Here is a 27,276-nt window from a genome sequence, read left to right as displayed (position 1 = left end):
GTCACCTCTAGGGCTTGCAATATTCCAATGTTTCTCAGTTGGCATCTGTCAATCACCCACAGTAGTAACTGGTGTCCAAGTCTCACCACCTGGACTGTCCATCTCCTATTCTCATGCCTGTTGTCCACTTCCATTCATGAGCATTAGCGGGGCTTGGGAAGGGCAGTTGGGTCTCGGCAGCAGAGGCCCTGTGAGCTGGAAGGCTATTCTCACTGGTGTCTTCTTACCCCAAATTTCCCACCAAAGGAAAACTAGTCACATAACCCATAGCAAAGCCAGCTTCCCAGTCTGCCTAGCAGGCCCGGGGGGCACCTGTGTCACAGCTCCAGGGCTGCACTCTTAACTGGTAGGTGTAGAGTTGTGATACATTTCAGCATGTGGCAAAAGTGTCTTGAGAAAGTTTTTTTTTATCATTTATACAAAAAAACATAATTTAGGTTGGGTGAGGGCATGCATAGAAAAGCTACAGCGTGTAAAACTTGAATCTGGTACATCAGTGCCAAGAGCAAAACTCCAGGCCACCCACTGAGCACAGTCCCACAGCAGGAGGTGGCTGCTTCAGTGAGGGGTAGGAGGCCATCAGACTCCAGAAAATGTAAACAGCGTATTGTCAACATAATTTACTACAGGTCTCTGCAGTGTATATAAAACGTCTTTGTGCAGTGGCTTACAAATAGCTTCTCCTTTAAAAAAAAAAAAAGAAACAAACCAACAGTTCTCTACTTCATGCACGGATAGTCTTCTTACCCCATCTCTGTCTTCAACATGAACGCAGAGACACCATTGTTGGAAACAAATATGAAGACTTGCTACAGAAACACACCGATGAGAGAGGGTGTGGTCATATAGTGTCCTGGGACAGGCCTAGCACAGTGGAGATGCTCATAAATGTGACACTGGAGAGGACAGATGTCAGGAGTCTCTCTTGAGTACTCTGATCTCGGAGGACAAAAGCCTCAACAGACAATATGCAGTGAAGCCTTCTAGCCACTTGAGGGCGCCATCACCATTTATCCGACAACACATGTCCATAGACCCAGCCACAGAGAGGTCCTGAGGGTTTTGGATTTTTCTTTTTCTTTTCTGTTTTTTTGTTTTTGTTTTGTTTTGTTTTGTTTTCATAGAAAGCTCAGAGTTTAAACTTTGATTGCATACCCCAGCCCTGCAGAAAATACACGCAAAAAACGGTTGTTAAAATACTGACATAGATTTCTTTGCTCCTTGCAAACGTCCTGCGGTTGCTTTGCATATTTACTTGAGTCTTCTGCTGCTACAGAGCTGATCTGAAATCTTAATCCAGGCCAGCCCTCTGGCGTCAATCTTCCCTCATTGACTCAGCCTAAAACTCAGGAGTCAGCAACTACCCACCAAGAGCCCACACCCATGAATCGAAGGAACAGAACAAAAGACATTCTTTCTTCGTGACTGAGCCAATTTGGTCCCTCTGATGTGTTCGTGCAGCAAAAATGAGAATCAGCAGGGCAGGCACAGGAGGATTAAGGTGGCGCTGCCTGGACACTTCTCAGAGAACAAGAGGGCCAGGAAGGATTGTCAGGCTGCATCTTGCCTCCTGCCCTCTCTGCTCAGCACACGGCCCACACCTAGCAGACTCCTCGGAAGGATCCATAACAGCCTGGCCCAATGACCTGGAAGTCCTGCAGCCTTTGTGTTGTCTGTTTATTCTCAGGACAAGGCTTTGCAGAAATCACTCCTTAAATTTACTTCCACAATCCTGGGTACCTTTTGCCAAGGGGCTCTCTCTTGGGACTCAGGATGCAAATTCCCCAGAGAAGATGTGGCCACTGAAGGATGGGGAAGAGAGGGGTCACGAGACCCTCAGAGTGACAAAAGGGAGGATTTACAATTGATGAGGCTCCAGGGCAGCTAAGCATCTGGCTTAACAGAGTGGAGGCAGTGGAGTTCAGATTTGGGGGCTGAAAATTAAAAGCCACCAGTACAACCAAACAACATAAACATACACGCGCGCACGCACACACACACACACACACACTCTAACAAAGGAAAGTGACAGCTCCTGTTCTGAGTTGTCTGCTGAAAGCAGGGGGACAACAAGAATGGCAAAGGGCTGTGCCTGGTCCTATCCGAGGACAATATCTCCATGGCACTGAGATTCGGGAAGAGCTGCGATGGATAAGGATGCCCTCACCGTCTCCGAGGAAAGGCTCACTGGAAGGAAGACAGAGGGAAGCACTCCTCCAACCTCTCAACCAGGCTCTAAGACGCCCTCCCACGCTCCACTCTGCTAAGCTCAGTGTAGCAGCTCAGCACACTCCACTGGGCCTGTGCACAGGGGCCACTTTGGCCATAATGCTCCCTCCACTCAGGGCAGCCCCTTCAGGCTTCACTAGACATGTCCCCTTGAAAATTTGGCAAAGCACCTACAGAAGAAAGCTACCTGCCCAGGGGTAAGTCAAGAGACCAAGCTTGCCAAAGCCAAGCCAACAACCACCCGTCCCCCCCTCATCCCCAGTCATTGCCTTTGATCAGGGCAACCCTCAGAAACTGGGTGCCGCCTGGAGCCCTTGACCCTTCCTTCAGGTTGGCTCGTTTATTATTATTTTTTTTTTTTTCTTTTTTGGCAATGATGGGACTGAGCCTTTTTGCCTCCCTGACGGACTGGTTGGCTGGCCACCATCTGCTCCTAATAGGGTCCTGCAGGGTTTCTTCTGCACATGTGCAGTCAGTCCTTTGAAGCGAAATTCAATGCTTTCATCTTGACTATAAAGTGGTTCCAACAACTCCGGCTGAAGGAAGAGATAAGATACAAATTGGGCCCACGCTACACATATTTTTCAAGTCTTGCTAAGAAAGTAAAAAAAAAAAAAAAAAAAAAAAGAAAAAAAAAGAAAAAATGTTTGGGTATATTTTGATCCACGGGTGGCATTTTCAAATGTGCAAAAACAAAAATGTCTTGGAAGAGAATCCTTGTTACTATGAAGGCGTCTTCCTCTTGCTTATCAGTTGTGAGAGAAACTCTTCCACAACATTATGGGATCCAAAAGGAGAGGACCCAAGGGGCTTAAAAGAGTACATTACACAGCACAGGAAACCCCATAGCACCGATCTGAGAACATGAGTTAGATTGGCGAGTAGATGCGGCACCTGGAGCTACGCACTAAGTTACCAAAACCAAAAACTAGGAACCTAGGATGTTGGCATCATGACACCTGGGTGTGATCAGCTAACCAGGGCTGCCGCCCAGAGGCAACCATCACCTCGACCGGAAGCTTCCAACAAGTTCCAGGTCTGACTGGCTCCTGCAGAGAAACTGCAGAGTTCAGGTGCTGTCGCCTGTCCAATCACAGAGCACGAAGCAATGAGGAAAAGCCCAGAGGGCTCCCCTGACCCGACCCTGCCATGGGCAACGTCTGCTGGGAGTGGGCAGCCTCTTTAGTCAATGGCTCCCGGGTGGATGCTGAGCACCGGAGGCTCCAGGCAAGTCGGGGAGTAGTTCAGGTGAGGCTCCTTGATCCACAACAGGGGCACCCCGTTCTTCCCCTCTGAGTTCTTGCTGGAGTTCCGGCTTTTGAAGCGCACCAGCAGAATGGTGATGATGAGGATGCCAAAGATGGGGAAAGGGTAGAAGAAGACAAAGTAGAAGAGGGCATCGTTGGAGCAGATGAGCGACTGCAGGGTTGAACCTGGAAGGCAGCAAGGAACCATGAGGATGAAGCCTGGACTCTGTGCGCCTGCTCCCTGCTCCTGAGAGCTCTCCTGACCTGATGAAACTACCCCAGACACCCTCCTAGTCCTCCCCTGCCACCTGTGACTGGGAGACTTCTGCCTTGCTCTTTTTCTCATGGCACCCCAACCAATCATCTGACTCCTAAGTTCAGATGATGCAGTGCCCCCATTCCCACTGAGACCCATAACTTAGTCTGCTGGGAAAGCCATACACTGAAGTTGAGCTTATTGATTGTGAACGTGGAGGTGTCTATGGTGGTGAAGAAGCTCACTCCCATTCCTTCTTACCCTCCTACACGGTAAGAGGGTAGCTGACATGTCCTTCTATGCCTACTTCTACTTAGACTTCCATCTCAGGGAATCTAGCACACTCCTTTCCTGCCTGCTTCAGGGATTGGCTGTCCTAGAAAAGGCACTTGCTGAACATTATCAACTCCCACTCTGTTGTGGACCACTGACAGTGTCTAGTGTCTATGGCTCCGAAGGGTGGACTTACAGCTGGGTATAGAAGAGAATCAAACCTGGAGCCCTGACAGCAGCTCAGCACTGCTTGCTCATGTTAGCCTTGGCCTCTAGTGATCCCTGTGTTGGTGAAGCTTAGTTACCCTAAGCATCTCAGCATGGGTCCACAGGTCAAGTGTGGCCTCAACACTCTCCTTCTCATTTCCGACACTGAATGCACATTCCATTCAGGTTTTCGCCATCCTTCTTCCCATTGTACTGGGGTACACCATCACAATGGCAGAAAGGCAGCACACAGTTTACTCTTATGGTTTTCTAATGTATATCAAATTACTGATGGCCAACCATTTTCAACCCATAAAAATTTCAATTTCACTTAACATGGTGGACAGGAGGTGGTATGGGAAAAAAAGGGAGCTGAGCAGCCCAACCCTCACGAAGAGATGATGAGGTAGGGCATAGCAGCCTGACCCTCACACTGAGACAATGAGGTAGGGAATTTTGACTAGAAAGAGGTCTGTGTCTGCATTCTGGGCCGATTCTACTAGAGCAGACACCATTTTGGGCCTGATCTACTCTACATTTTGACAGACGGCCAATCAAAATAGACCTCCAGTCCTCGGTTCAGAGTGAAAACTCCTCACCAGATGGAAACTGAATTCGGGACCATTCGGAGGCAGATTACTCTTGCAGATTCCAAACTCCCCCAGCTCTGGCCTCCTTGGCTGGTCCTGGTAACGAGGAAAATCTACTGCAGTTGCCCCTAAGTAAAAGTGACCCAGAAACATGAGGGAAAGCATGAATAACAGGCTTTATCCCTTTTCTCTCTCATTCGAGTCCAGAAACACTTCAAGGCAGACTGGCTTGGCATTCTAATGTAAAACAAAGACACACTAAGCAAGACTTGTGCAATGAAATCTCACTGAAGTGGACTCAGGTCAGGTGGATCACAAGCGCCATATGGAATCTCATCACTTCAACTCCTGGCCCTGTTTTTTAGGCATGGGTCAGCTATGTGGGTTAGTGTGTCAAATTCTACATCTCAACCCCTGCTAACAAATGCCTACTGAAGTTAGGAAAACTGCATACTGACCCACAACCAAGCTCTGCATTTACATTACAGACAGCTCAGGGACAATGGTGACACCCTCCTCTGTAACTGGGGAAACTCACTTGTGTCTAGAACCCGGATGCCAATGGGGGCAGACTCCTCCTCTGTCAGTCGGTACCATTCCTTCTGAGGGCTTGGTAGCCACTCCTCCACATGGCAGGAGTAGTTGCCTGTGTCCTGGGGGCTCGCCTCGAGCACAGTGAGCCGGTACAGCAGAGGTGAGAGCCTCTGGAAGCGCAGCCTGCCCTCCCAAGGACTGCCTTCGGGACCAAAGACAGCATCAGGTCCCACGCTCAGCAGGACTGTCCTCTCTGTCGGATCTTCAGAGTCTTCTTCTTGCGATATGTCCTCCTCCTCCTCCTCTTCCTCCTGCTCGTCAATGCCAAGGCTGCCTCTTTTCCCTCCACCTTTAGTCCTTAGGGAATACCAGGCCACAGCAAAGCGGGAGTCCTGGCTCGATCGAGACAGGATGCTGCAGTCCAGTTGGAAAGCTGCCTTCTCAGTTACGGTGGCATTGGGGACCACTGTGTCCACCTGGAGGGCAGCGTCTGGGGAGGGACAAGGAACAGAGAAGGGAGAAGGAGCTATTCATTTCCTCAGAACAAAAAAGACAAGACAGAAAGGTGGCTCGGCAGGTGAAAGAGCTTACCACACTGGACTGAAAGCCTGAGTTCAAAGAGCCCAGGGCCCGTGTCAGTAAGCCAGGCATCCCGGGTTCGCAGGAGGAAGGGGTGTGCTGGAGAAATGGCTCCACACTTGGGAACACTTGGTGACCTTGCAGAGGACTGGTGCCTTCTCCAGTATCTAAATAGTGACCTAAAACCACCCTTAACTCCACTTTCTGCTGACGTCTGCAGGTACCAGGCTCATGGTAAACATACATACACACACACCTCATGCATGTAAAATAAAATATAAAAATTTAAATATACCTTTAATCCCAGAACTTGGGAGGCAAAGGCAACCAAATCTCTGTAAGTTCAAGGCCAGTCTAGTCTAAAGAATTCCAGGACAGCCAGGACTACACAGTGAGCCCTTGTCTTACCACCCCCATAAATAAATTATTAAATAAATATATAAATAAACAAGAGAGGGAGGGTGGGAGGGAAGAAAGGTAGAGGGTGGATCTAGCCTATGTACAGGATCTCAGGCTTGGAGCCTCACTGGGATCACACAGGTGGCAAGATGGCAGACGCTTGTGTCCACCCGGTTTCCTTATCAGCTGTGAAGGAATTCTCTTTAGGATTCATTTTAGGAAGACTAAACATCAGTCTAAGTGGTAGGGACCTAGCTGATTCTCCATAAATGTCTGTGTCCTCCCATTCCAGGTTTTAGGGGGCTACCCTGGTGATCTATCAAACAAGTGGGAGTTGTGCCATTCTCTGCACTTCCACAGGAAGGCAAAGAGCAGCCTCTGGGCAAGCTTTACAGCAGCATGCAGCAGCAGCAGCAGCAAGACAGCCAAGTATACACACAGAAAATGATAATGGGGGGAGGGGTTCTCCTCCAGCCTGGGCAAGTACAGGTGAAGGTGACTGATGCCCTTTTCCCACGACAGAGGTGGATGAATGGGACACAGCACAGCCGTGACCACAACGTGTCATCAAGGACAAGAGCAGCTCAGACTCGGTGGCCCGAGGAGAAGAACTTGCAACAGTATAAGGACCGAGAGACGGAACACCCAGAGGACACGGGGCAAAGCATTCACACTGACAGGTCACAAGTTCAATTCCGCTCCACGTCCTTTCTGCTGGATAAGGATCAGTGGCGCTGTGATGCTGCAGGAGACACGGGGACTCTGCTCAGCTTCGCCCTAATTATATGTTAAATGTAACAATAACTGCACCCAGTAATTATCTGCATTTTGCACACTTTAGGAACAGCAACAGAGACAAGAGGAACAAAAGGCCACATGGAAAAGTCATTAGTGCCAATGGAATTACCCGGAGCAGAGTGGGGGACAGAGGTAGGGCCACCTTCTACTTAAACAATCCACTCTCTCCCACTGAAAACCCAGCGGCCCAACTTCCCAGCACACGGCTACTGCTTCAAGACTTCTGTCACACCAGCCACACGTCCGACCAGAATGTATGCTTTAAAAAGAAAATGTTCTTGGGACCTAGAATAACTAATTGCTGGCTTTTATTCTAATTAAGAAGCCTAATCACCTGAGGTCAAAGCCAGATGTACAATTTTCCATTCATAGGGCAAACATGGTGAGAGAATTTAGAATGCAAATGTTCATATGCTGAACTGCAAATAATTTCTTAAGTAAACTCACTGTATTCAGGTCTGTGATAATTAACCCTTATTGACTACACTCGGAATCACCAAGGAGGCAGACGGTTGAGCATGTCTGTGAGGGATTTCCACAGAAGGATCCAGAGAAGACCCACTTACCTGGGATGTGGGCAGCACCACCCTACGGGCTGGGACCCCAGACTGAACAAAAGGCAGAGAAGGAGAAAGCCAGTAAGCGCCAGCATCCATGTTCCTCTGCTTCTTACTGGATGCAGCACAACCTGCTGCCTCAGGCTGTCAAATCAACCCTGCCTCCCTTAAGCTGTGTCGGGTCTTTGGTCACTGTAGTGAGATAAGTGCCCAATACAAGCATCCAAAATACTCTTAGCATGGAAACACCGAAGGCTAGGGCCTTACCGGGTCGCATGACTGTGACGGCTGTCTGTCCGGCCGTGTCCTCAGCCCTTTTATACCACACACCACTGGGGCTGGGCAGCCACTCCTCTACTCGGCAGCTGTAGGTCCCGCTGTCCTGTACCGCCACATTCTGGATGAAGAGCCTGTACACGCCGGAGGACGGGCTCTCCGCGTGCAGCCGCCCCTTCAGGTTGTTTTTGGCAGCCTGTTCGCCATAGTGGAAGGTAGCATCTCGGCTCAGGTGGGCCACCACTTCTCGCTCTGGGTGGTTGGGCTTCCATACAAACCACTCCACCAGGAGCTGCGAGGCCACGCTGGTGCGGTTCAGGACCACACACTCCAGCTGTATCTGCCGGGTCTCCAGAACAGACAGGCTCCCCTGGACTTGGCTGAGCTTCAGGCGGCTGTCTGAACAGGGAGGAAAAAAGACACTGTGGCAAGACAGCAAGCAGTGGGCAGCACCCTGGAGAGGGCGGCTGAACAGGTGCCCCTGGAGCACAGGCCAGCGTCTCAGATGTTTCTCAATGTTTCAGATGTTTCCCTGCGTGTGTTGAATCCCGGGCCATGTGGGAGCCTAGTGTTCGGTAACAGCTGTCTCTGGTTCAGAACCCTTGGGGGTTCAGATGTTGGGGGTGGGGGGACATAAGCAATGAAAGACTAACCACATAGCCTTTGCAGCATGTGTCTGATAGATGAGGTCCCTATTAAGAGAAGGGGTGGGCAAGGGCAGAGTGCCAGCTTCTCTCCCAGCAGGGATAAAGCTGAGGATGAACCAGGGTCTTGCAAATGCCAGACATGTACTGTACTACTGAAGTATCACTGCGGTGCTTTGAATGAGAAAGGCCCTCATAGGGTCATCTATCTATTTCAATGCTTGGTTCCCAGTTGGTAGAACTATTTGAGAAGGATTAGGAGGTGTGGCCTTGCTGGAGGAGGTGTGTCACTGGGGGGTGGGCTTTAGGGTTTCAAAAGCCTACACCATTCTCTGTCTGTCTTTGTCTCTGTGTCTGTCTGTCTCTGTGTCTGTCTATCTGTCCCTCCCTCCCCACTTCCTGGGGTCTGTGGATCAGATGCAAGCTCTCAGCTACTGCCCCAGCTCTCTGCCTGCCTGCTGCCATGCTCCCCACCTTGATGGTCATGGATTCGCCCTCTGAACCTATAAGGAAGCCCCTAATCAAACACTTTCTTTTATAAGTTGTCTGGGTTACGGTGTCTGTTCACAGCAATAGAACAGGAAGCAGTATAATCGCCAACCCTTTTCAAACTGTGTTTTGAGACAAGGTTTCACTGTACTGCCCAGCCTAGCCTTGAGCTTCTTCTGTAGCCTGGCAGGCCTTGAAATTGTGATTCCCCTTCCTCAGCTCTCTGATGACCAAGGACTACAGGCCCTCACCACCAGAACTGGGCTAGGAGAAACTTCTAAGTCTCACCATATGATAACTGGACTGTGCAGACCAGAACCACAGAGGAGCTGCCAAGAAAAACACAGTTTAGTATGCATCAGCACTATGCCTCCGAATTGCTTCCTTTTTGAGGTGGAGGGGGAACAATGTGACATCAGTGAAGACAGGACAGCACTGATGGGGCTGGTAGAGTTAAACACCTGTGCACAAGGTTTCCCTCTGTGGCAGAAGTGTCACGAACCATAGCTCTTGCTGCAGCATGCCTGCAACACCGCAGAGGCCCCAATGAACCTCTCTAGACCAGTAGATGATAACAGCCATGATACTGTAAACACACACAAGAGTACAACATCCCCGAGAGACTTGTGGGGCAAGCTCACTCTTGCCACACTCCAGTGCTGTCTGCATGTTTCATACTGCATGGAAGATCACTTGCAAATAAAAGGCTGGAAGCAAAACGAAGAAGGAAACCTATTTTCCAAGTTTGGCCAAAATACACATGTAGGCTGTTAGCTCTGGCACTGTCTCGGGGGTGTGTGTATGTGTATGTGTGTGTGTGTGTGTGTGTGTGTCATTGTGGACCCCTCCCATTGCTTGCAATGGCTCAGTAATATGTGCTTTCTCACCAGGAAAAGGGGAAAGGGGAACAAGAAACAGAAAAAGAGAAAGAGAAAGATGCAAACCATAAAATCAACTGAAAAAAGCCCAAGCTGTCCAGTGAGCGTCCTGCGAGTTTTCTGCGTCCTGCGAGTTTTCTGTGCTGAAATTCACTACAGGAGAGATGCGGCCACGGTCGAGACAGGGATCCTCATGGCCTTCAGTACTGGCTCACTTAGGACCACAGCAGCCTCAGAGGGGGAACCCCCTCCAAGAAAAACCAAAGGAGGAAAGGAAGAGAGCAGAGAAGAGACCTTGGAGGTGAGATCAGAGCACCAAGAACAGCGTTTTCCTAATGGAGACAAACTGGGGTGGAAGGCAGAGGTAGAGCGAGGCAGAGAGCATGGTGGGCCAGACCACAGACCTCAGCTCTCAGAAGGCCCGAGGCAGCACAGACTGCAACCCCAGCTTCTTGGGGGCTGAGGCAGGGGCATCTTAAGGTCAAGGCCTGCCTGGATCATGTGGTGAGTTGAGAGCAGCCTGAGGTTTGTAATGTGGCCCTGGTAGGCAGTCAGTGCCCCAGTCATGGTGACAGCCACAAGAAGCCCCTCAGAGGAGTGCCTCCTGCTCTACACAGGAGGCATGGTTATCAGAAAATGTTGCTGTGTGGCAGAGAGGATCCTAGAACACGGAGTGAATAGAAGGAAATAGTGTCCTCTCACCCAGCATGGGTCTGGCTACATCTGGATTTCTGTCCCCGGTCCTATGACTTTGCTGGGAGTCTGGTGAAGAAACAAAATCCCTGTACTCACTGAGGAAGCTTCATCTAGTGTAAGAGACAGGCAACGAATATACGTGTGTGTGACTGTGTATGTGTGTGTGATTGTGAGTGTGTGTATGATTGTGAGTGTGTGTTTGAATAGACAAATAACACATGGTAGCTGATAAGTGGGTTTTAAGAATAAACATGAAGAAGTGCTTCATAATTATTTACATATGAATAAGTAAATGGACAGGATGAAGGTGGGCTATATTTTGCAAAGGCAATGGGAAGAATAACCAGTGACAGGTGTTATTTAAGTCAGAAGGACCTGGGAATGCCTCTCTGAGGACGATGGAGGAACATAAGTATCTCTGCATGTTCCACGCTGAAATAAGGCCCTGTGGTTTTTTTTGTTTTTTTGTTTTTTTTAAAAAAACAAACACACACACGTTCATTCAGCACCCAGTACTTACTAAGGATGCCATGCCAGCAGCTGCTGACATAAAAACACTCTCTGACCATACCATGCTTATAAGTATTGCAGAAGACATGCAGATAATTACCATACTGCGTTTATAAGGGGACTCTCCCTACAAGGATAGAGAAGAAATCAGAACAGGCTTCCTGGAAGTGGTGCTGAGTGAAGTCTTGGTGATGCAAGGAGGACAGGAGAAATGGCACAAGGGGCTCATCACAGGCACGAGGGACCACAGAAGCAAATGTGTTCCTGCCCCTTAAGGAAGCACAGATGTGTACAATACACACAGGACACATGAAGGAAGAGGGTGGACAGTGCAGTGAAGGCCACCCTACAAGAATTCAGAAGCCATGTTAATTTAAGAGCAGAAGGTGTGAGGGGCACAGCCTTTCTATACTAGGGATGAAATAAGCAGGTTTGTCATGTATTGTTCTGGGGGCTGGAGCTCCGGGAGGAAGCAAGCCAGGGCTGCCAACCGCAGGACTGAGGTTTGCAGATCAATCAGCTCTCGGTCCTGGATGTCACCTGCACTTTGGAGGCCTCAGCTGCCCTCGGAAGCTCACTGAAGATGTTCCCATGAGAGAGGGGACAATGGTGCTGAGCCTCGTGAGTATCAGGACCAAAGCAGGTCCAGTAACAGGCCTTCAGGGCACCAGAGTTTACAGTTGACGCACCTGCAACCATACTCACGTTATCTCTGTGGCAGTCTGTGTGTGCGCCTCAGTGCGTGCATGCATGTGGGGTGCAGTGTGTGTGTGTGTGTGTGTGTGTGTGTGTGTGTGTGTGTGTGTACAGAGCTCTCCAAGCCCTAGAGTTTGTAAGAAACCCATGACGGCCACACCTTCCATTCTTGTGTGGGGTGCAGTGTGTGTGTGTGTGTGTGTGTGTGTGTGTGTGTGTGTGTGTGTGTGTGTACAGAGCTCTCCAAGCCCTAGAGTTTGTAAGAAACCCATGACGGCCACACCTTCCATTCTTACCTGGCTGCTTCACAGTGACCTCTGTGCGCCCTGAAACCTCCTCGGCCAGCTTGTACCAGGCATAGTTGGGACTCAGCAGCCACTCCTCCACGTGGCAGTAGTAGCTACCGCTGTCGCTGACCTCGGCTCGCTGCACAGTGAGGCTGAACAGGCCCCCCGACACATGCCTCTCGAACTGCAGCCGGCCTCGCAGGCCCTCCTCCTCGGCGTAGGTCCCGTACTCGAAGGCCGAGCTGTGCGTGGTTTTGAGGATGAGCTTGCCGTCCGCGTCCGAGGGTTTGTGAACATACCACAGCACGGCGAAGTGCGAGTTCGGGCTGGTCTGGGACTTGACTGAGCAGTTCAGCTGAATTGCCCGGTTTTCCACCAGGGTGAGCGTTCTCTTCGACTTGCTCACCTGGAGCTTTGTCACTGTGAAGGGAAGGAGTGACATAAGAGGTCTAGGCTGAAGACTCGAGCTGTCCAGCAGGGAACAGAGCGTGAATGAGCATGCCCCAAAACCTCTCCCCCAGTGTTAGATAACCACACCAACTGGCCTGCTGTCACATCCCATGCCCTGTCCACTCTCCCTGTGCCACTGCCCGCACCCAGTCAAGACACCAATCTGCCCAGAGCTTGACCTTGTTTAAAATGCTCAACGGCTCCCCACTGTCTGTGCAATCTAAATAAGAATTCATTTGGACAGCAAGAAGCCCCTCAGAGCCTGGCCCTTGCTCAACTGTCTTGGCTCATCTCCTAGGACTTGCCCTCTGCTCCTCTGCTCCCCCGACCTACACACTTTACCCTGAACCCTGGCCACAGTCCCCATTGTTCTGTCTTCTCTGCCAGACCCTGCTCTCCACTCAATCTCTGTCCGTCTCCCATTCCTCCCTTGGTGCTCTCTGACACCTGGCTCCTCCCTGTCTCTCCTCTCCCTTAGACCCCGAGCTCCCAGGAACAGAGATGAAGCTTTTCCATGCAGGCAGCTGATATTTCCCATCATCCCCTGCTCAGGGGGACACCCTGAGAGTGGGACAGCTGCAGCCTCAGAGTGCTCACTGCCAGTGGACTTTCTCACTCCTATTCTGCAGAGCCTAGCCCAGTGCCCAGGCTTTGGAAAGCAGCAAAGGTCCCCCTCGGTGTTTGCTCCGATATGGAGATGTGGGAGCAGGCAGGTACAGGAGGCCAGTCCAGGTCCTGAAGCAATGAGGGCAGTGATGGACAGAGCAGAGCCAGCACCAGCTCCCTCCCCTTACTATCACAGTCCAGAAGCAACAGGGATGGCCAACTCCAGATAATAATAATAGAGAGCAAATTCCATAGGCTGCCGGTCTTGTAACAGAGCAGATGCTCATCTTTGAGTTGCCAAGAAGCCAAACCCAAGTAAAATGCATGTTGTTGGAGATTACTGGAGAATCTTCCTCTATATATCATTATACTTCCCTGTGTTCCCTACTAACCAGAGAAGAAAGGAGAAGGCAATTCTCTTAATGAGCTGGTATTGAGAACAGCAGTCCACCCCCGCCCCCTCTCTTCATATCTTAATTCTGAGCCACCTTGCCAGCTGAGGAAAACCCAGGGTATGGTACAGGTCCCATAGCGAGGGCTTCTGCCAATTGGTGGAGCCCACCTCCAGGCCCTGCTGAGAGCCCTTGCTTCCTTAAGACTGGATGGAGTCTGCCTCTGGAATGTGCAGAAACTATCCAGGTGTGTGACTGGGCCCCCCGGTTGTGTCCTGAGATTCTGGCCAGTTAGCTGGCCTGCTTTGTTAAAGGCTTGCAGGGCTGAGACCCATGTGTAAGGAAGAAGAGCATTTGACAGCCACAGACTGCTCCTCGGTGTGCCCAGTAGCACACAGACGAACGTTCAGGATGGTTTTAAAGCTTTAGCGAGAAGGCATAACAGGGTCCCACAGTCAACACCACTACTACAAAAGCACCTCTGAGGACCTGTCTCGTGTTGCTGAGGCAGACTTTCCCCTCATGGAGGACTTCAGAATTCACACACAAGACCTCCAGCCACAGAGAACACATCACATCAGATCAGCCACGGCCCATGCTCCATTTCCATCTGTTGGTACCAGCCAGTCTCTCCACTTTCCCTCTTCTTTAACCACAAGGACTGTCAGGGCACACTGGGAATCCTAGAGGCTGGACTGGCCCTGGCCTGCTGGTCAGCTTTCCTGAGTGGACTCCTGTGAGCCTGAAGCTACCTGTTCCCTTTTCATCCTGTTCCAACCCAATGCTCCACCTGCAAACGGGATCTCAGTCAGTCCAGACGGCACCTCCTGAATCATCTGGTGCTCGGCCAGATGAACTGGGTTGTTCTGTGTAGAGTAGAAAGAGCTTTAAAATGTATTATTAATTGGGGCCAGATTATTTTTTGCAACTGTTACTAAGGAAACCTCAATTGCTATAGTAACTGCATATGTTAAACTGGGATGCTATGACTCAACTTCTACTCAGTCACATGGTTAAAGAGCCACAAGCCAAGGAGGAGAAATATTTCAAAGCATTTCCAGTTTCTTCTTCTTCTATCTCTTTTTTAGCCATCCCATGTCAAAATATTATGAAGTATTGGGAAGCCTGAGAGAGAGATACTTTTGAAATCTGACATGTAGGCAGGGGGTCAGCTCTTACTATAAGCTCTGCATGTCCTCTCCTTTGGGGGGGGGGGGGAGTGTGGTAAGGGAAGACACACCCGGAAGCCAGGGGGAGGCAGGAGGCCCCACAGCTCATTAGGAAGCACTCACAAGCCTGTCTCAGCATTGCCCTGGGCAAGGTACATCTGCGAGCTTCGGCTCCCTCCCCCTTAGGAGAACCTGGACTTTCCGAAAGACCAGTGTTTTCATCTGCAAACCAGAACGGCAAAGTGTGGATCTAATGCACCCAGAGTGCCCTGCAGACCAAATGCATTAGCTCCAGAGGAGTTTAGTGGGAGGCCGAGTGGACCCTGAACAACAGTTAGTTTTAGCTCTCCTCAATCCCTTTTGGTTTGTATTTGTGGTTCCGAGTTCAAAACTCACAGTAGGTGAGACATTGACAAACATAGTGGCAACTCAATTTCTTCCTTTTTCTTTTCTTTTTTCTTTTTGTTTTTCAAGACAGGGTTTCTCTGTGTAACAATCCCTGGATGTCCTAGACTTGCTTTGTAGACCAGGCTGGCCTTGAACTCACAGAGACGTGTCTGCCTCTGCCTCCCGAGTGTTCATACCTGACACAACTAAAGTTTTTATAATTGTTTTATTTACTTTATATCCAATCACAGCCGCCCCCCCCCCAACTTTTTAAAAGTATTGTAGACAGAGCCATCAAGATGGCTCAGAGGATAAGGTGTTTGCTGCCATGCCTGGAGACCTGAGTTCAAATCACAGGGACCCAAGGAAGGAGAAAGCTGACTCCCAACAGTTGTCCTCTAACCTCCACGTGTGTGCTATGTCACATACCGACTTCCTCCATACATGCATACATACACAGAATAAATAAATCAAATAGAATAAAATATATTCTAGGTCAGCAGAAACAGCTCAGTGGTTAAGAGCACTGGCTGTTCTTCCAGAAGGTCTAAGTTCAATTGCCAGCAGCCACATGGAGGCTCACAACTGTCTGTAACTCCAGGTCCAGGGTATCCAATAAATACCCTCTTCTGACACCAGACACACAAAGTATACAGACATACATGCAAGCAAAACACCCATATACATAAAGTATTAATAAAAAAAAATCCTAAGCAGTATGGATCAGCAGCATGAGACCCACTGGGTGAATTTCTTAGAGACAGACTCTCAGACCTACTGCATCACAATCTCAATAGAACAAGGTCAATGGAGATCCAGACTTGCCTTCCGCCAGGGAAGCCCTGGGTGTGGCTGCTCAGCACACAAACTTGGAGAGTCAATGAATGCAGAGGAGAAAGTAAGCAAAGATACACAAAGGTAGGCTTGGTGAATCCCTCCCTCGTACAGCAGGAGGCAGGAGGAGGGCCAGGCAGGCTAGACGGCAATGCTGGCCCGTACAGTCCATGGACACTGCAGCATCTGCCTTCTCAGAAGCTCCCATCATTTGAGGGGATGCCCTTTCTTGCTGCAGCTGGACAGTTAGTTCTCTGCCCAGGCTTTGGATCAAAGCTAAGACAGTCAGTCAGTCTGGTAAAGGCTGCTCTGCTATGAGGCAGAAGTGGGCTACATGGAGGAAAGACAGTGGAATGAGGGGCTCAGCGGCAGAGAGCAGCAGCTGCTTCCCTAGCCCACCTACCCACCCTCTGGATGGGTTCATGTGTGCACTGCTCATGCAGAAGGCACTTACTCTTTCAGTAAATGAATCTCCTTAAACTCAGCCATAACTGCCTTACATCAAAGGCCACTTTTAAAAGGACTCCTCGTTTTGCAAATGCCTGGGCAAAAGAACTATGAACCAATCATTGCTAATCACATTAACTAATAGGTGATTGAATTAAAAACCCAATTAATCTTTTAAAAGAGGGGTCATTAATTCCGACTGTGATAAAAGAGAGAGAACCTTGCAAAAAGCTGTGATCCCTGAGCTGGGCTCTGAAAAATGAATGAGCTGGGGTCCAACAGATGAAGAACAAAAGGAAGAGATCACCCAGAGCAGGCAACAAGGCCAGATTCTCAGGTGTGGTGGATGATGTCAGAAAGGGAAGTGGCCAAGACTGGGGGCGGGACCAGTTCTTGACTCTGCCCACTGTGGCTCTTAGGGAATATTTGGTGGATGGCACAGCTACCTGGCAAGTTAGAATTATACTGGGTGAGAAATGGGGGTAAGAGATGACTCCCAGTGACCTGTGGGTTTGAGAGCCTGCAGGCTCTTGTGTGTGGTGGATTCAATGCAAGAGAGCAAGGGAAGAGCAGAAGAGAGTCAAGGAGAGATCAGGAAAGAATGAAGAGAAGGAAGGGAGACTCTTTTTCAAACATCTAACGGGAATGTCAGGGATGGAGGAAGCCAGTGGCTGGGGCAGATAAGATCTTTCAAGTTCAAGGAATCAGGTCAACCAGAAGATTAGGGGACAATGGGGAGCTCTGGGGACACCCCTCACTCAAAATGCACACATATACATGCATGTACACTCTGGGAAGCAAGCAGAAAAATGTACCCATCACTCATGAAGTCACTGCACTTGAAGTGCCCATGTTCCTGTTCTTCTCCCTCTACATGGCCAGGACCTACCTACCCAGTCCCTAATAAGCTCTTCCCCAGACCGCAGCCTGAAGACAAGTCTTCCAGCCTCTGTCTAGCCAAGGAGATCTTTCTAAAGGGCAAGCAAGAGGGTGGTCACTTCCAAGCTGAGAGCCTGTCCCTGGGACATCTGTTCTCCCTCCACAGGGCAGACAATGCCCCCATCCCTGTCCCCCTCAAATACAATCCTACATCATCACAGGAACCCGGAGGCACAAGGTCTTTTGATTTTTACATTGGTTTAGGGAGTAGGAGGTAGGTAGTGTCTCAAATCCTTTCCAATAAAGCTTTGTCCTGTGTCCTCTGTGACTTTCAAATAACCTTCATGAGAATTGTGCCTTTGAGCCTGGAGTCTACTTCGCTTTTCTAGTAAACACAGCACCCATTTTTCTTTTCTTCTTCTTCCTGTTTTTAATATATAGGGCCAACCATTAGAGACCTTGTCTTTATCTTCTTCAGCCACTCTTCGGAATGGCTGTCACTCTGCAGTTGAGGGCAGCAGTCACAGCCCTTCCAGCCGGCCATGACTGAGTCCCTTGTCACTATCCTAGCCAGGTGTGGTGGCACACGCCTATAATTCTAGAGCTTGGGAGTCTGAGGCAGGGGGACTGTGGGTTTGAGGCCAACAAAACCAAATGAAAATAAAAAACCAAAAAGTGCCCCAGGGGGGTGGGAGAGCTGATGGTGTTTAAAGATTATGTGACTAGAAATGTTGCATTCGGTTTTATTTAATTTCAGGATAGTAAATACACACTGAAATTTAATCTGCCATTTAAAACTGAGTGCACAAGACTGGAGAGGCAGCTCAGCACCTGAGAGTGTGAATTGCTCGTGCAGAGGTGTTCAGTTCTCAGCAAGGGTCAGGCAGCTCACAACCACCCCAGTTCCAGTCTGATGCCATCCTCTAGACTCTCCAAGTACCTGCATTCCTATGTGCACACACACAGACATACATGCATAGCTAAAAATAGAAAGAAATACTTTTTAAAAAGGTATATTAGCCTCACATGACCAAAGCCCAATTCCCCAGGTTAGGGTGCTCTGTCTTATCTTCTACCATAAGCGCTTCACACATATTAACTATATGCTCCTCACTACTCCTATCAAGTAAATATTACTCCCAATTTCAGAATGATTCTTTCTCAGTCACAGAGCCAGTGATCTGGTAGACTTGGACTCCCACCAGGCCATGTGGCTCACCCTCACCTTTAACAAAAATGAACCGGGGCCCTCCTGGCTCACACACATCCATTCCCGGTGTTGGTTCAACCTCCATTCTGGAAGGTCTAACCCTTTTCCCATCCACAGTCCACGGTGAAGTCCTGTGTGCCACACCCACGCCTGCAGTGACACACCCACACCTACCATGCCAGCAGGTGCTTAAACATGCCCGCAGGGGCAGGTGGCAGGGGCAGGGGCAGGTGGCAGAGGGAAATCGGCAAGGGTTGGGAAGTAAAAGAGCAAACTGAGAGAAGCCCAGGCACACCCTACCCTGCCCAACCTTTATGCTGACAGAGCAGTGACCCTGACTGACTGCCGCCAGTAACTGACATCGGGCAGACACCTGCTGCCACCATGGCAACAAGGCTGAAGCACGAATGGAGGGCTGAGACCTTCTCTAAGGGCTTGTTCACTCAGGCTTGCCCAGCCCTGCATAGACACCAGGCAGGCAGAAGTTGCGTGGGTTGGAAGGAGAACCCAGGCTGCCCAGGGAGAATGCAGGGCCACTTCTCTGGTCAGGACAGCCCATGCTCACATACCCAAGACTCTCGGCTAGCCCAATCTGCCAGGTCAGCAGAGAACATGAAGCAAACAGATTTGGCAACATGCAGAGGGCATTAAATATTCATTCCGACTGCCCATCAGTCTGATCCCAGCAGAATACACCCACTGACAAGCAGCCTTCTACCACCGGACGCTGCCTGCCTGGAGGCTTGTTTATTGCTTTGTCAATTTTAATGCACAATATTTAATAGCTAGACCGAGGGATAGTCGTAAACATTTGCAAAGTGAGTGCTGACATTTCCCTTACTGCTTCTGTATTTAGCCATGTGAAATTGGAGGGTGTTTTTTGGAACTGAAGAAACTCAGAAGGAAGCAAGATGATGCTTCACAACTAAAAGAAAAAACTGAACGAGAATGGAACACCTCAAACTGACCAAGTCTTGCCTCAGTGCTCCATGGGGTCATAGTATGGGGTAGGACCAGACTAAATCAAGGGAAGAAAGGGAGGCTAACTATGGATCGATCGCCTTGGGGATCCTAGGATCCATGGCATGCTTATGGATTGGAAGTAGCCAATGATAAATCCGCGGCAAGTCACTTCTGATGGCAAGGCGCCCACGCCAGCTAACCAGAGAGCTTAATGGAGAGAACAGCCACGCTGCAGTCCCCACCAGTGGCTCTGGCAGAAAGCAGTCTGGGTACAGGCCGCACAGAATGGAATGGAACAGGGACAAAGGCCTTCTTTGCAGCAGTGGAAGCCGATGGTAAATGGTCTGAGCTAGTCACTGGTGCCTGGGCTCTGAGCTAGTCACCGGAGCCTGGGCTCCCTGGTGATTCTCCTCAGATAAGAACATTCACTAAGATATTCATTAGGGGAAGATGCTAAACCAGGCTTGGAGAGGCAGGCTCCACAGGGAGGGTGGGACTGAGGAGGCTTGCCCTGCTTTTCCCTGGTCCTAGAGCCACCTTGTGGCAGAAGTTAGAAGAAATAAAGGAACCCAAAAGAGGTAGATATTTGGTTTCATCTTTAACAACTTATGCCTCAACGAAGCTCCAAATGCTTTGTGGCCTTAATGCTACAAAACCAAGACTCAGGGAACCCAGACCACAAACCAGAGTGTCCACTCAAGGAAAATGCCTGGTGCCTGGCACCCCAGGAGGAGAATGCTTGCTTGCATACACCAAGCCCTTCATTCCATCTCTCTCTCCCTCCCTCTCCCTCTCTCCACACACACACACACACACACACACACACACACACACACACACACACACTCTAACACGCATGCATATACACACTGTACCATAGGCTACTAGGGAGAGAAGAAAGCGTAAGTCAGTAAAACTTTGGCTCACTGTCTACAGAGTATATAATAAAATTAAAATTTTAGCTCTGGAGCCAGACCGCCTGTTTGGACTTGAATCCTGGCTCTGCCACTCATCATGAATCATTGGGCAACTTATTCACCCTGGGTGGCAGAGTCCCCATCTGTAAGCTGCGTCAGGCACCACACACCCATTGACCCTGCATGGATTAAGGAAAAATCAAGTTAAGTTATCAGAAGTAAGGCATTTACACTGCAGACAGCCACACATTGCTACTGTTACGTTAAATTCTACCACAGCTGAGGCTCCGGCACACCAGGGAAAACATGTTCCATAAGAGATGTCCTGGGTCGAATGCAGAAGAATAAGATGAGATTACACGGTTTCAAAAAGAAGGGCAAAGTCTCCCCACTACCAGCACTTTTCATTAAAGCATGCCTGGGTTTGGATTCCAATCTCCCACTCACCGCTAATGGTGGTGGAGTTGGGGGGCGATGTTTGACTGTTTACTATCAGGTGATAGCTACATTCCTTCTTCTACTTGGGGTGTTACTGCAAAGAGTTAGGGAGATAACACACTCCAAGAACCCAACACTGTCTCCAGCACTCAGTCTCCCTTCCCCCAGACGAAAGCACCTGCACTAGCCGTGCATTTTAGAGAAAGCTCTTTGGAACATATTCGGTTTTGAGTGCATAAATAATTAGCACAAGACAGAGTAACACTTAGGGAGCGCACTCTCCCTTGTGCCTCAGCCGTGCTGGGAGTCAAACGGCTTTCCTTTGCTCTTCCCATTTTCCAAGGGCCAGGACATGTGTTACTGGCCACCCATAAGAGCAGGCCTCGTGATGGCTACTGCCAGGCCTCTCACCATAGGAAAGACAATACAACATCTCACTCCCTTAAGGTCCCCCAAACAAACCAGAATCCAATTCTACCACAGTTTGCCTGGAAGAGCCAATGGTTTTATTCGGCTTACTGACAGAGCAATAGGCAAGGGGTCAATAGCGAGAACATGACCTTGGAGTAGCCACATGGGAAGATCTGCACCTAGCAGGGATGGTGGCTTTACCACAGCTGTGTAAATGGAGTCCACTCTCCTAAGTCTTTTGGCCACGTATATACTCTACGCTGTTCATGGGCTACTTGTAATTAATGCCCAACTGCAATACAACTAGTTGCGGGCGGTGGCGGGATGGGGATTCTCAGGGCAGGGTTCCATGATCCTTCCTGACCCCTCCCACCTTCAGTGAGAGAAAGTCAACAGCCAACAAGCTCTGGTGTGATGATCATTTGCAAGCAGGCCCAGCAGCCTCCGGAAGGCAGCAGCAGATGCTCAAAGTTCCCAGTGCTAACCTCCACTCATACTCACCACCCAGTAAAACCGCACATAGTCTCAAAGTCAGGGGGATGCTCAGGCAGATGCCGTTGCTGGATTCAGCCTTCTCAATGGCAGTCCAAGTTTGCAAAGTGGGACCTGCCCCTCCCTAGACCCCTCCATTCCCTGAGCATGACACAGGAAGACAGTCCTAACTCTGCAGTATGAAAGCCAATAAGATGATGGAAAGGGCAGAAGTAAAAATCAAAGGAATCTGGGCTCTACCATTTAACTAGCCTTTGTCAGGGCTCACGGTGCCTGAAATTGCCATCATGAATTTGAGTCAGGATCCAAACAAGGAGCACCTTAATGAACTAGCTGTGCACGTGTGCTTCAGGGCTCCAGCCTTCGATTCGGAGTGGTAACAGAAACAAGCAAACAGTAGGAACTTATTCAGCAGGGCAATGACAAGCAAGGTCTAGGGGTCATGCATGGTCTCTGCTACCTTCCCAAGCTGTAAAGCCATGTGACAGGTACTTCTGCCAGAACCCTGACCTTGAGTGACAGACAACAGAAATGCAGCTACCATCCCAAGGATCGACTCCATAAGGCAGCCGGCGGGGAGCTGCATCTTCCCCAAGTGCTGACATAAAATGGGGTCTCCGCTTAACCCCCCATTAACCTGAACACCCACTTAAGAACGGCCTCTTCTCTAGCATCCTGTTGGCCCAATTCCGCTCTAATTGGCCAGATAAGAGTCTCAACATTTCTAAATCCCATTTGTTCCCAATGGGGTACAGAAAAGGCTTCTGTGACAGGGTCAGGCGAGGGGAAGGATGACCTCAGACACTGGTGAGAACTTCCCTGTCAGGGGCCCTCGGAAGCAACCAGGCTGGGCACTAATCACTGCTGCTAGGATAGGAGGACGGGTGCTCAAAGTGTCTGCAATGCAAAGTGGGTGGGTCAGAAAGACAGGAGAAACAAAAACAAAACAAAAGAAAACAAAAACTCTCTGTAAGGCTTAATCAACACGCTGGCTGATGAAGGTGTCTGAAGGAACCTCCACTGCAGACTGGTCCCCAAATCAGCACCTTCTGGGCCACTCAGCTTCCACAAGAAATAGAGATTCAAACTCAGCCCACATGATAGGATCTGAGGCAGGCAAAGACTGGCCCCATGTATCCTCCAAAGACCAGCCTCGTGACCTAAGGCTACCCTTTAATTCTTCCAGGGAATGTGAATTCTAATCAAATAGCTGATCTTGCCCATGGAGGCCAAAGACACAACAAATGCAACTGTTTGTCCTTTCTCCTCTGAGTTCCTTTATCTAAACAAGAGACAGAACAACTCAAAGTGCTGTGTGATCTCTAATTGAAGTCTCCTTGGAGTTGTTGTTGGCGCCCTTGAGTGGTTGGGTGGGGTGCACATTGCTGATCGAATGGGGGATTGTGGGTAATGAGACTATACCAATGCTAAATTCCTGAGTGTGACAATGGTGTTGTGGTTGGGTGGGACAATGTCCTGTTCATAGGGTCATTAGCTAGAGCGTTTATGAATGCCCTCACCAGAGGCCTCCAGTCATGCAAGCATATACCCTTCATGTCTTACCATGCCACATAAGCAGACATGTCTCATGTATCATGGAAGAACATGCTCTCATATTATACTGTGTCAGGTAGGAATATGCACTGTATCTCGTGTCATATAAATACACGTCTCATAACACATAAGCATGCATCCTTGTATGCCTCCTTGTGTCCTACGAGCGCACGTCCCTGAGTCTAATGAGATCACATAAGTAGACATCCTCAAGTCTCTCTGTGTCATTTAAGAACACACCCTATGTCTCCCAATACATAGGCATGCATCCTCACAGGCCTACTGGAGAGTGTAAGCACACACCCATGTGCCTTACTATGCTGTGCAGACACACATGGGCCCTGAGAGGCCCTGGAGCCTGAGCTGAGCACCCACCTGGCTGCAGCACCCGAATCTCCAGCAGGTTGGACGTCCTCTCCGCCAGCCTTGTCCATGTATTGTTGTAATTCCTTCGCCACAGCTCTGCCACGCACTGGTACTTGCCTGCCTCTGTGTCACTGGCCCGGCTGATGCTCAGGCGGACATTGTTGCTGGACTCAGCCTTCTCAATGGCAGTCCGAGTTCGGAAAGTGGATGACTTGTCCCCCCACTGAACCCCTCCATCTCGTGTGAAGGTCACCAGGTCATGGAACTCCACTGTGCCCACTGGCTGGAACCTCCATGTCACAGACACGGGGACTCTGGCCGGGTAGTGGGGTTTGATGATGCACTGCAAGTCAAAGGAGTCGCTGTAGGTGACCCCTGGTGTCCGGGAGATAGCTGTGACTGCAAAGCCCGTTTCTGTAGGGAGAGCAGAGACATGAACCAGGGACAGCATCTGGCGTTTCTGGGACAGTGTGCTATCAAATATGGGCCCACTGGCAAAGCCAGCAGTCAGAGCAGAGGCTGGGGAGTTCTTAAGCCTTCTTGTCACAAAGAAGCTATTACTTTGGGTTTGTGTTGAGGCCCAACACAACAGTTCCTAAGACTTCACGGGTCCAGGCTCTGAATAACCCAGGTCCGCTCCTTCCCATGAGACCTGAGATCCTGTGTGGGTTCACAGTACATCCTGCTCCAGGGTAAGACACCAGAACCTCTCTCCTAGCAATCCCAGAATTCTGTGCAAAAACAAGAGGGAAAAAAAGGTTCCAAAAAGCCAAGTTCCTTCACTGCACGCACCCAACACCCAGATGCCTGTCCCTGGTCTTCTAGCGCATGGCATCCTGAAACAGGCAGATGGGGACGCTGCCAGCCCCTCCTCAAATTCCCCAACAAAATCCGGGTTTAGATAGGTTTTAAGGGACATACAACAGGAAAGCCTAGTCTTTAGTGGATGGATACCTGGGGTGAGGCATTACCCTTAAACTCAGAGCCCTGAAGTCTCAGTGAGAATAGTTCTTACTGACTGGGGAGCGAGCGTTCTGACCTCTGATTCACAGCCCCTTCAGTGTGGATGAGCACACTGGCTATGATCATAAAAGTAATAGTGGCTGGGATGTGCGAATGCTACATGCCAAACCTAGTGTTGGAGGCTCTGCTTTCATCCCCTCTTACTAAGTCAACACTTGTAGGTCAAACAGGCAGGCTTGTTATCCCTTTTGCAGTGTACAGAGAAGGCAAAAAAATTGCCTGATGTTAAGTATAGCAAATGGTAGAGTCAGGCTACAGACCTATCCCTGTGCACCTCACTCTAGGCCCCGCCTGGGGCTGCTTTGCCCAGGGGAACCATCAGTCTGGTTAAAGGCATCAACTCCCAGCCGTCACCTTCGTCTCGAGACACCTACTAGTTCTATGACACTAAACCAGTGGTCCTTCACCTTCCTAATGCAGCAACTCCTTAATACAATTCCTCATGTTGTGGTGTTCCAAACCCTAAAATTATTTTGTTGCTACTTTGTAACTGTAATTTTGCTACTGTTATGAAACACAATATAACTATCTGACACACAAGATATCAGATTATGTGACCTCTGTGGGAGTCGTGAGTCACAGGTTGAGAATCACTGTATTAAACAAATGCTCTAAGTCCACTCTGCCTATGTTTTCCTTTCTGTAAAGAGTTCTTGTGAAGGTTAAATGAGTGTGTGGTGCATTATATGTAGTCTAGAAAATACAGTTTAAGAAACAAAGAGGACAAAACATTAATCTTCTGTATTTCCCAGGGGAATTATTAGAGAATAAGTTGGCACATTTTGCTGAACTCTCTGGATCTTCAATTCAAAAAAATGAAGAGAGAGTAGCCCTGTGTGGCCGTGATGGTCAGTAGTGTGTGGTACATGTGCCAAAAGTTTCGTACAGATCAGGGACACCAGGGACAGGCCCTGCACTGGGTATCCCTGACTTTACATAAGTGGACACAGACCAGACTGCACATGGCCAAGGTGTCCCTCCACAGTCACAGTCTGTGGCCTATTAGTTCATCCACATAGCTGTCACCGCTGAGGGGATCCATGCCTAATAGAAGCAATCCAGAAACTCGTGAGTGTTCATTGCTTACTGTAGACAATAGATTAGGACTAGTGAGACAACCTTGCTCCTAGTTCCAGAGGCAATGGAGAGGGGGTCAGGTGAGCAGAGCTAACCTCAGGGTCCCAGAGGAGTGCTACTCAGCACGTCCTGGCTGTGGAAGCTGCCAGACACGCATGGAATTTAAGAATACGCCAAGGACAGATAATCTGAAACCGTAAAATTACTTCCAGGGAAACAACCCCGAATCACCCTTCCCTGGGTACCCCTAACCTCCCAGGATGGGGAAAAACCATATGCAGCGTATCTCAGAGCCATCTCCCAAGTTCCCCTGCCTGGGTCCACAGCAGCGCCAAGCACAGGCACAGGGACTATGTTCAACACTGGAGGGAGTTTCTAGGAACAGGAATCTGAGCTGCCTAATGACTACACAAGGCAAGCCCTTCTTTGGTACTAAGCTTTCAGGAAGCAGATATAATCGCAATGATGTGGGGGAGGATACAGAGGCTGCATCTGGATTTACATGACACCATGTCCGTCCCAAGTCCTCAACAGCAAGCCAGTCTAACCAAATGGGTGCCATAACGGAACACCAGGGGTCCGGAGCTGTTTTCTTACCGTTTGCATGCTTGTTCTTCTTTGTTTTTACTGCATGCCTTGCTTGGGGGCAACACCTTGTTACCCTGAAAAGCTCAAGGATTTCTTTAACAGTGGTGTGCGACTTACCCCTTTGTGAAGCAGCTGGAGGGAAGCTCTGGCATGGGGTGGGGGGTTTAAACAGCACGTGGATAATGTTTTTACCACCATGCATTTGAAAACAGACATTTGGGAATTAAGCAAAAGCAACCCAATCTTGGAAGGGAGAACACTGACGAGGTCTTGGGCAGATCTACCCTGGGCTGCCATCTTTATTAGGCAGGCGACAGCACCGCCAGCCCTATCTGAGGGAAGGTGGTGACAGAGTCTGGGCGAATGGAGACTGACAAAGCTTCCTGACAAATAGAAGGCTTGACATAATAAGTTATCTTCCCAGCAAAGTAGCAGGCTGGTCTTTTAGAATGTAATGGGCTGATTGCATCTGGCAGATAACAGGAGCAGAAACCTCTTTGGATAGCCTGTGAGCAGCAAATCTAACATTACTTGGTTTTAGCAAACCTCAAGGTATCTTCACTCCCTGGCAAATGAGGAAATGTTTTTCTTAAGTGGGGGCTTTACAGGGGAGGAGATAAAAACACAGGCCTAAACGGAACAACCGAGCTGAGTGCTAAGAGTCAGGTAGGCGTGGGCCAAATGCTGTATCATTGGCAATGGGATCTCCATCCTGTTCAGCCACACTTTTGCAGGGCTGAGCTGTGAGCAGCTGGGCAAGACACCCTGTGAACTGGAGAGACTTGTTCCTGTACCCAGTCACTCCCCTCTTCCAGGCCAGTGCTGTCCCAGCCATGCTCCTGCTGGTTGGTGGCAACAGCTCCCCAATGTCACTAGTCCCCTGTGCTTCACCGTCTGCTATTAGTTCCCTCAACCCTGCGCATATTAC

At 49.5% G+C, this 27,276-nt stretch overlaps 1 protein-coding gene across 5 annotated transcripts in view; it reads right to left on the bottom strand.

Annotated features, from left to right (window-relative positions):
• Positions 1-388: 388 nt before the first annotated feature.
• Igsf3 (immunoglobulin superfamily, member 3) overlaps positions 389-27,276 on the bottom strand; it is an 86,389-nt gene continuing 59,501 nt past the window's right edge. For 4 of the 5 annotated variants that reach the window (XM_006502342.4, XM_011240287.3, XM_006502343.4 and 1 more), the window contains 5 exons: positions 23,670-24,074; positions 12,155-12,565; positions 7,937-8,344; positions 5,341-5,826; positions 390-3,662 (listed from right to left, as the gene is read on the bottom strand). In XM_006502342.4, coding sequence (XP_006502405.1) covers positions 3,412-3,662; positions 5,341-5,826; positions 7,937-8,344; positions 12,155-12,565; positions 23,670-24,074 — 1,961 coding nt within the window. In that variant the 3' untranslated portion in view covers positions 390-3,411. Of the gene's footprint in view, positions 3,663-5,340; positions 5,827-7,936; positions 8,345-12,154; positions 12,566-23,669; positions 24,075-27,276 lie in introns of all 5 variants that reach the window. The other variant, NM_207205.2, reaches the window with a different exon arrangement.

Source organism: Mus musculus, chromosome 3 (assembly GCF_000001635.26).
Source record: "Mus musculus strain C57BL/6J chromosome 3, GRCm38.p6 C57BL/6J".
Classification (NCBI taxonomy): domain Eukaryota; kingdom Metazoa; phylum Chordata; class Mammalia; order Rodentia; family Muridae; genus Mus; species Mus musculus.
This window is presented reverse-complemented; position numbering and strand designations above follow the sequence as displayed.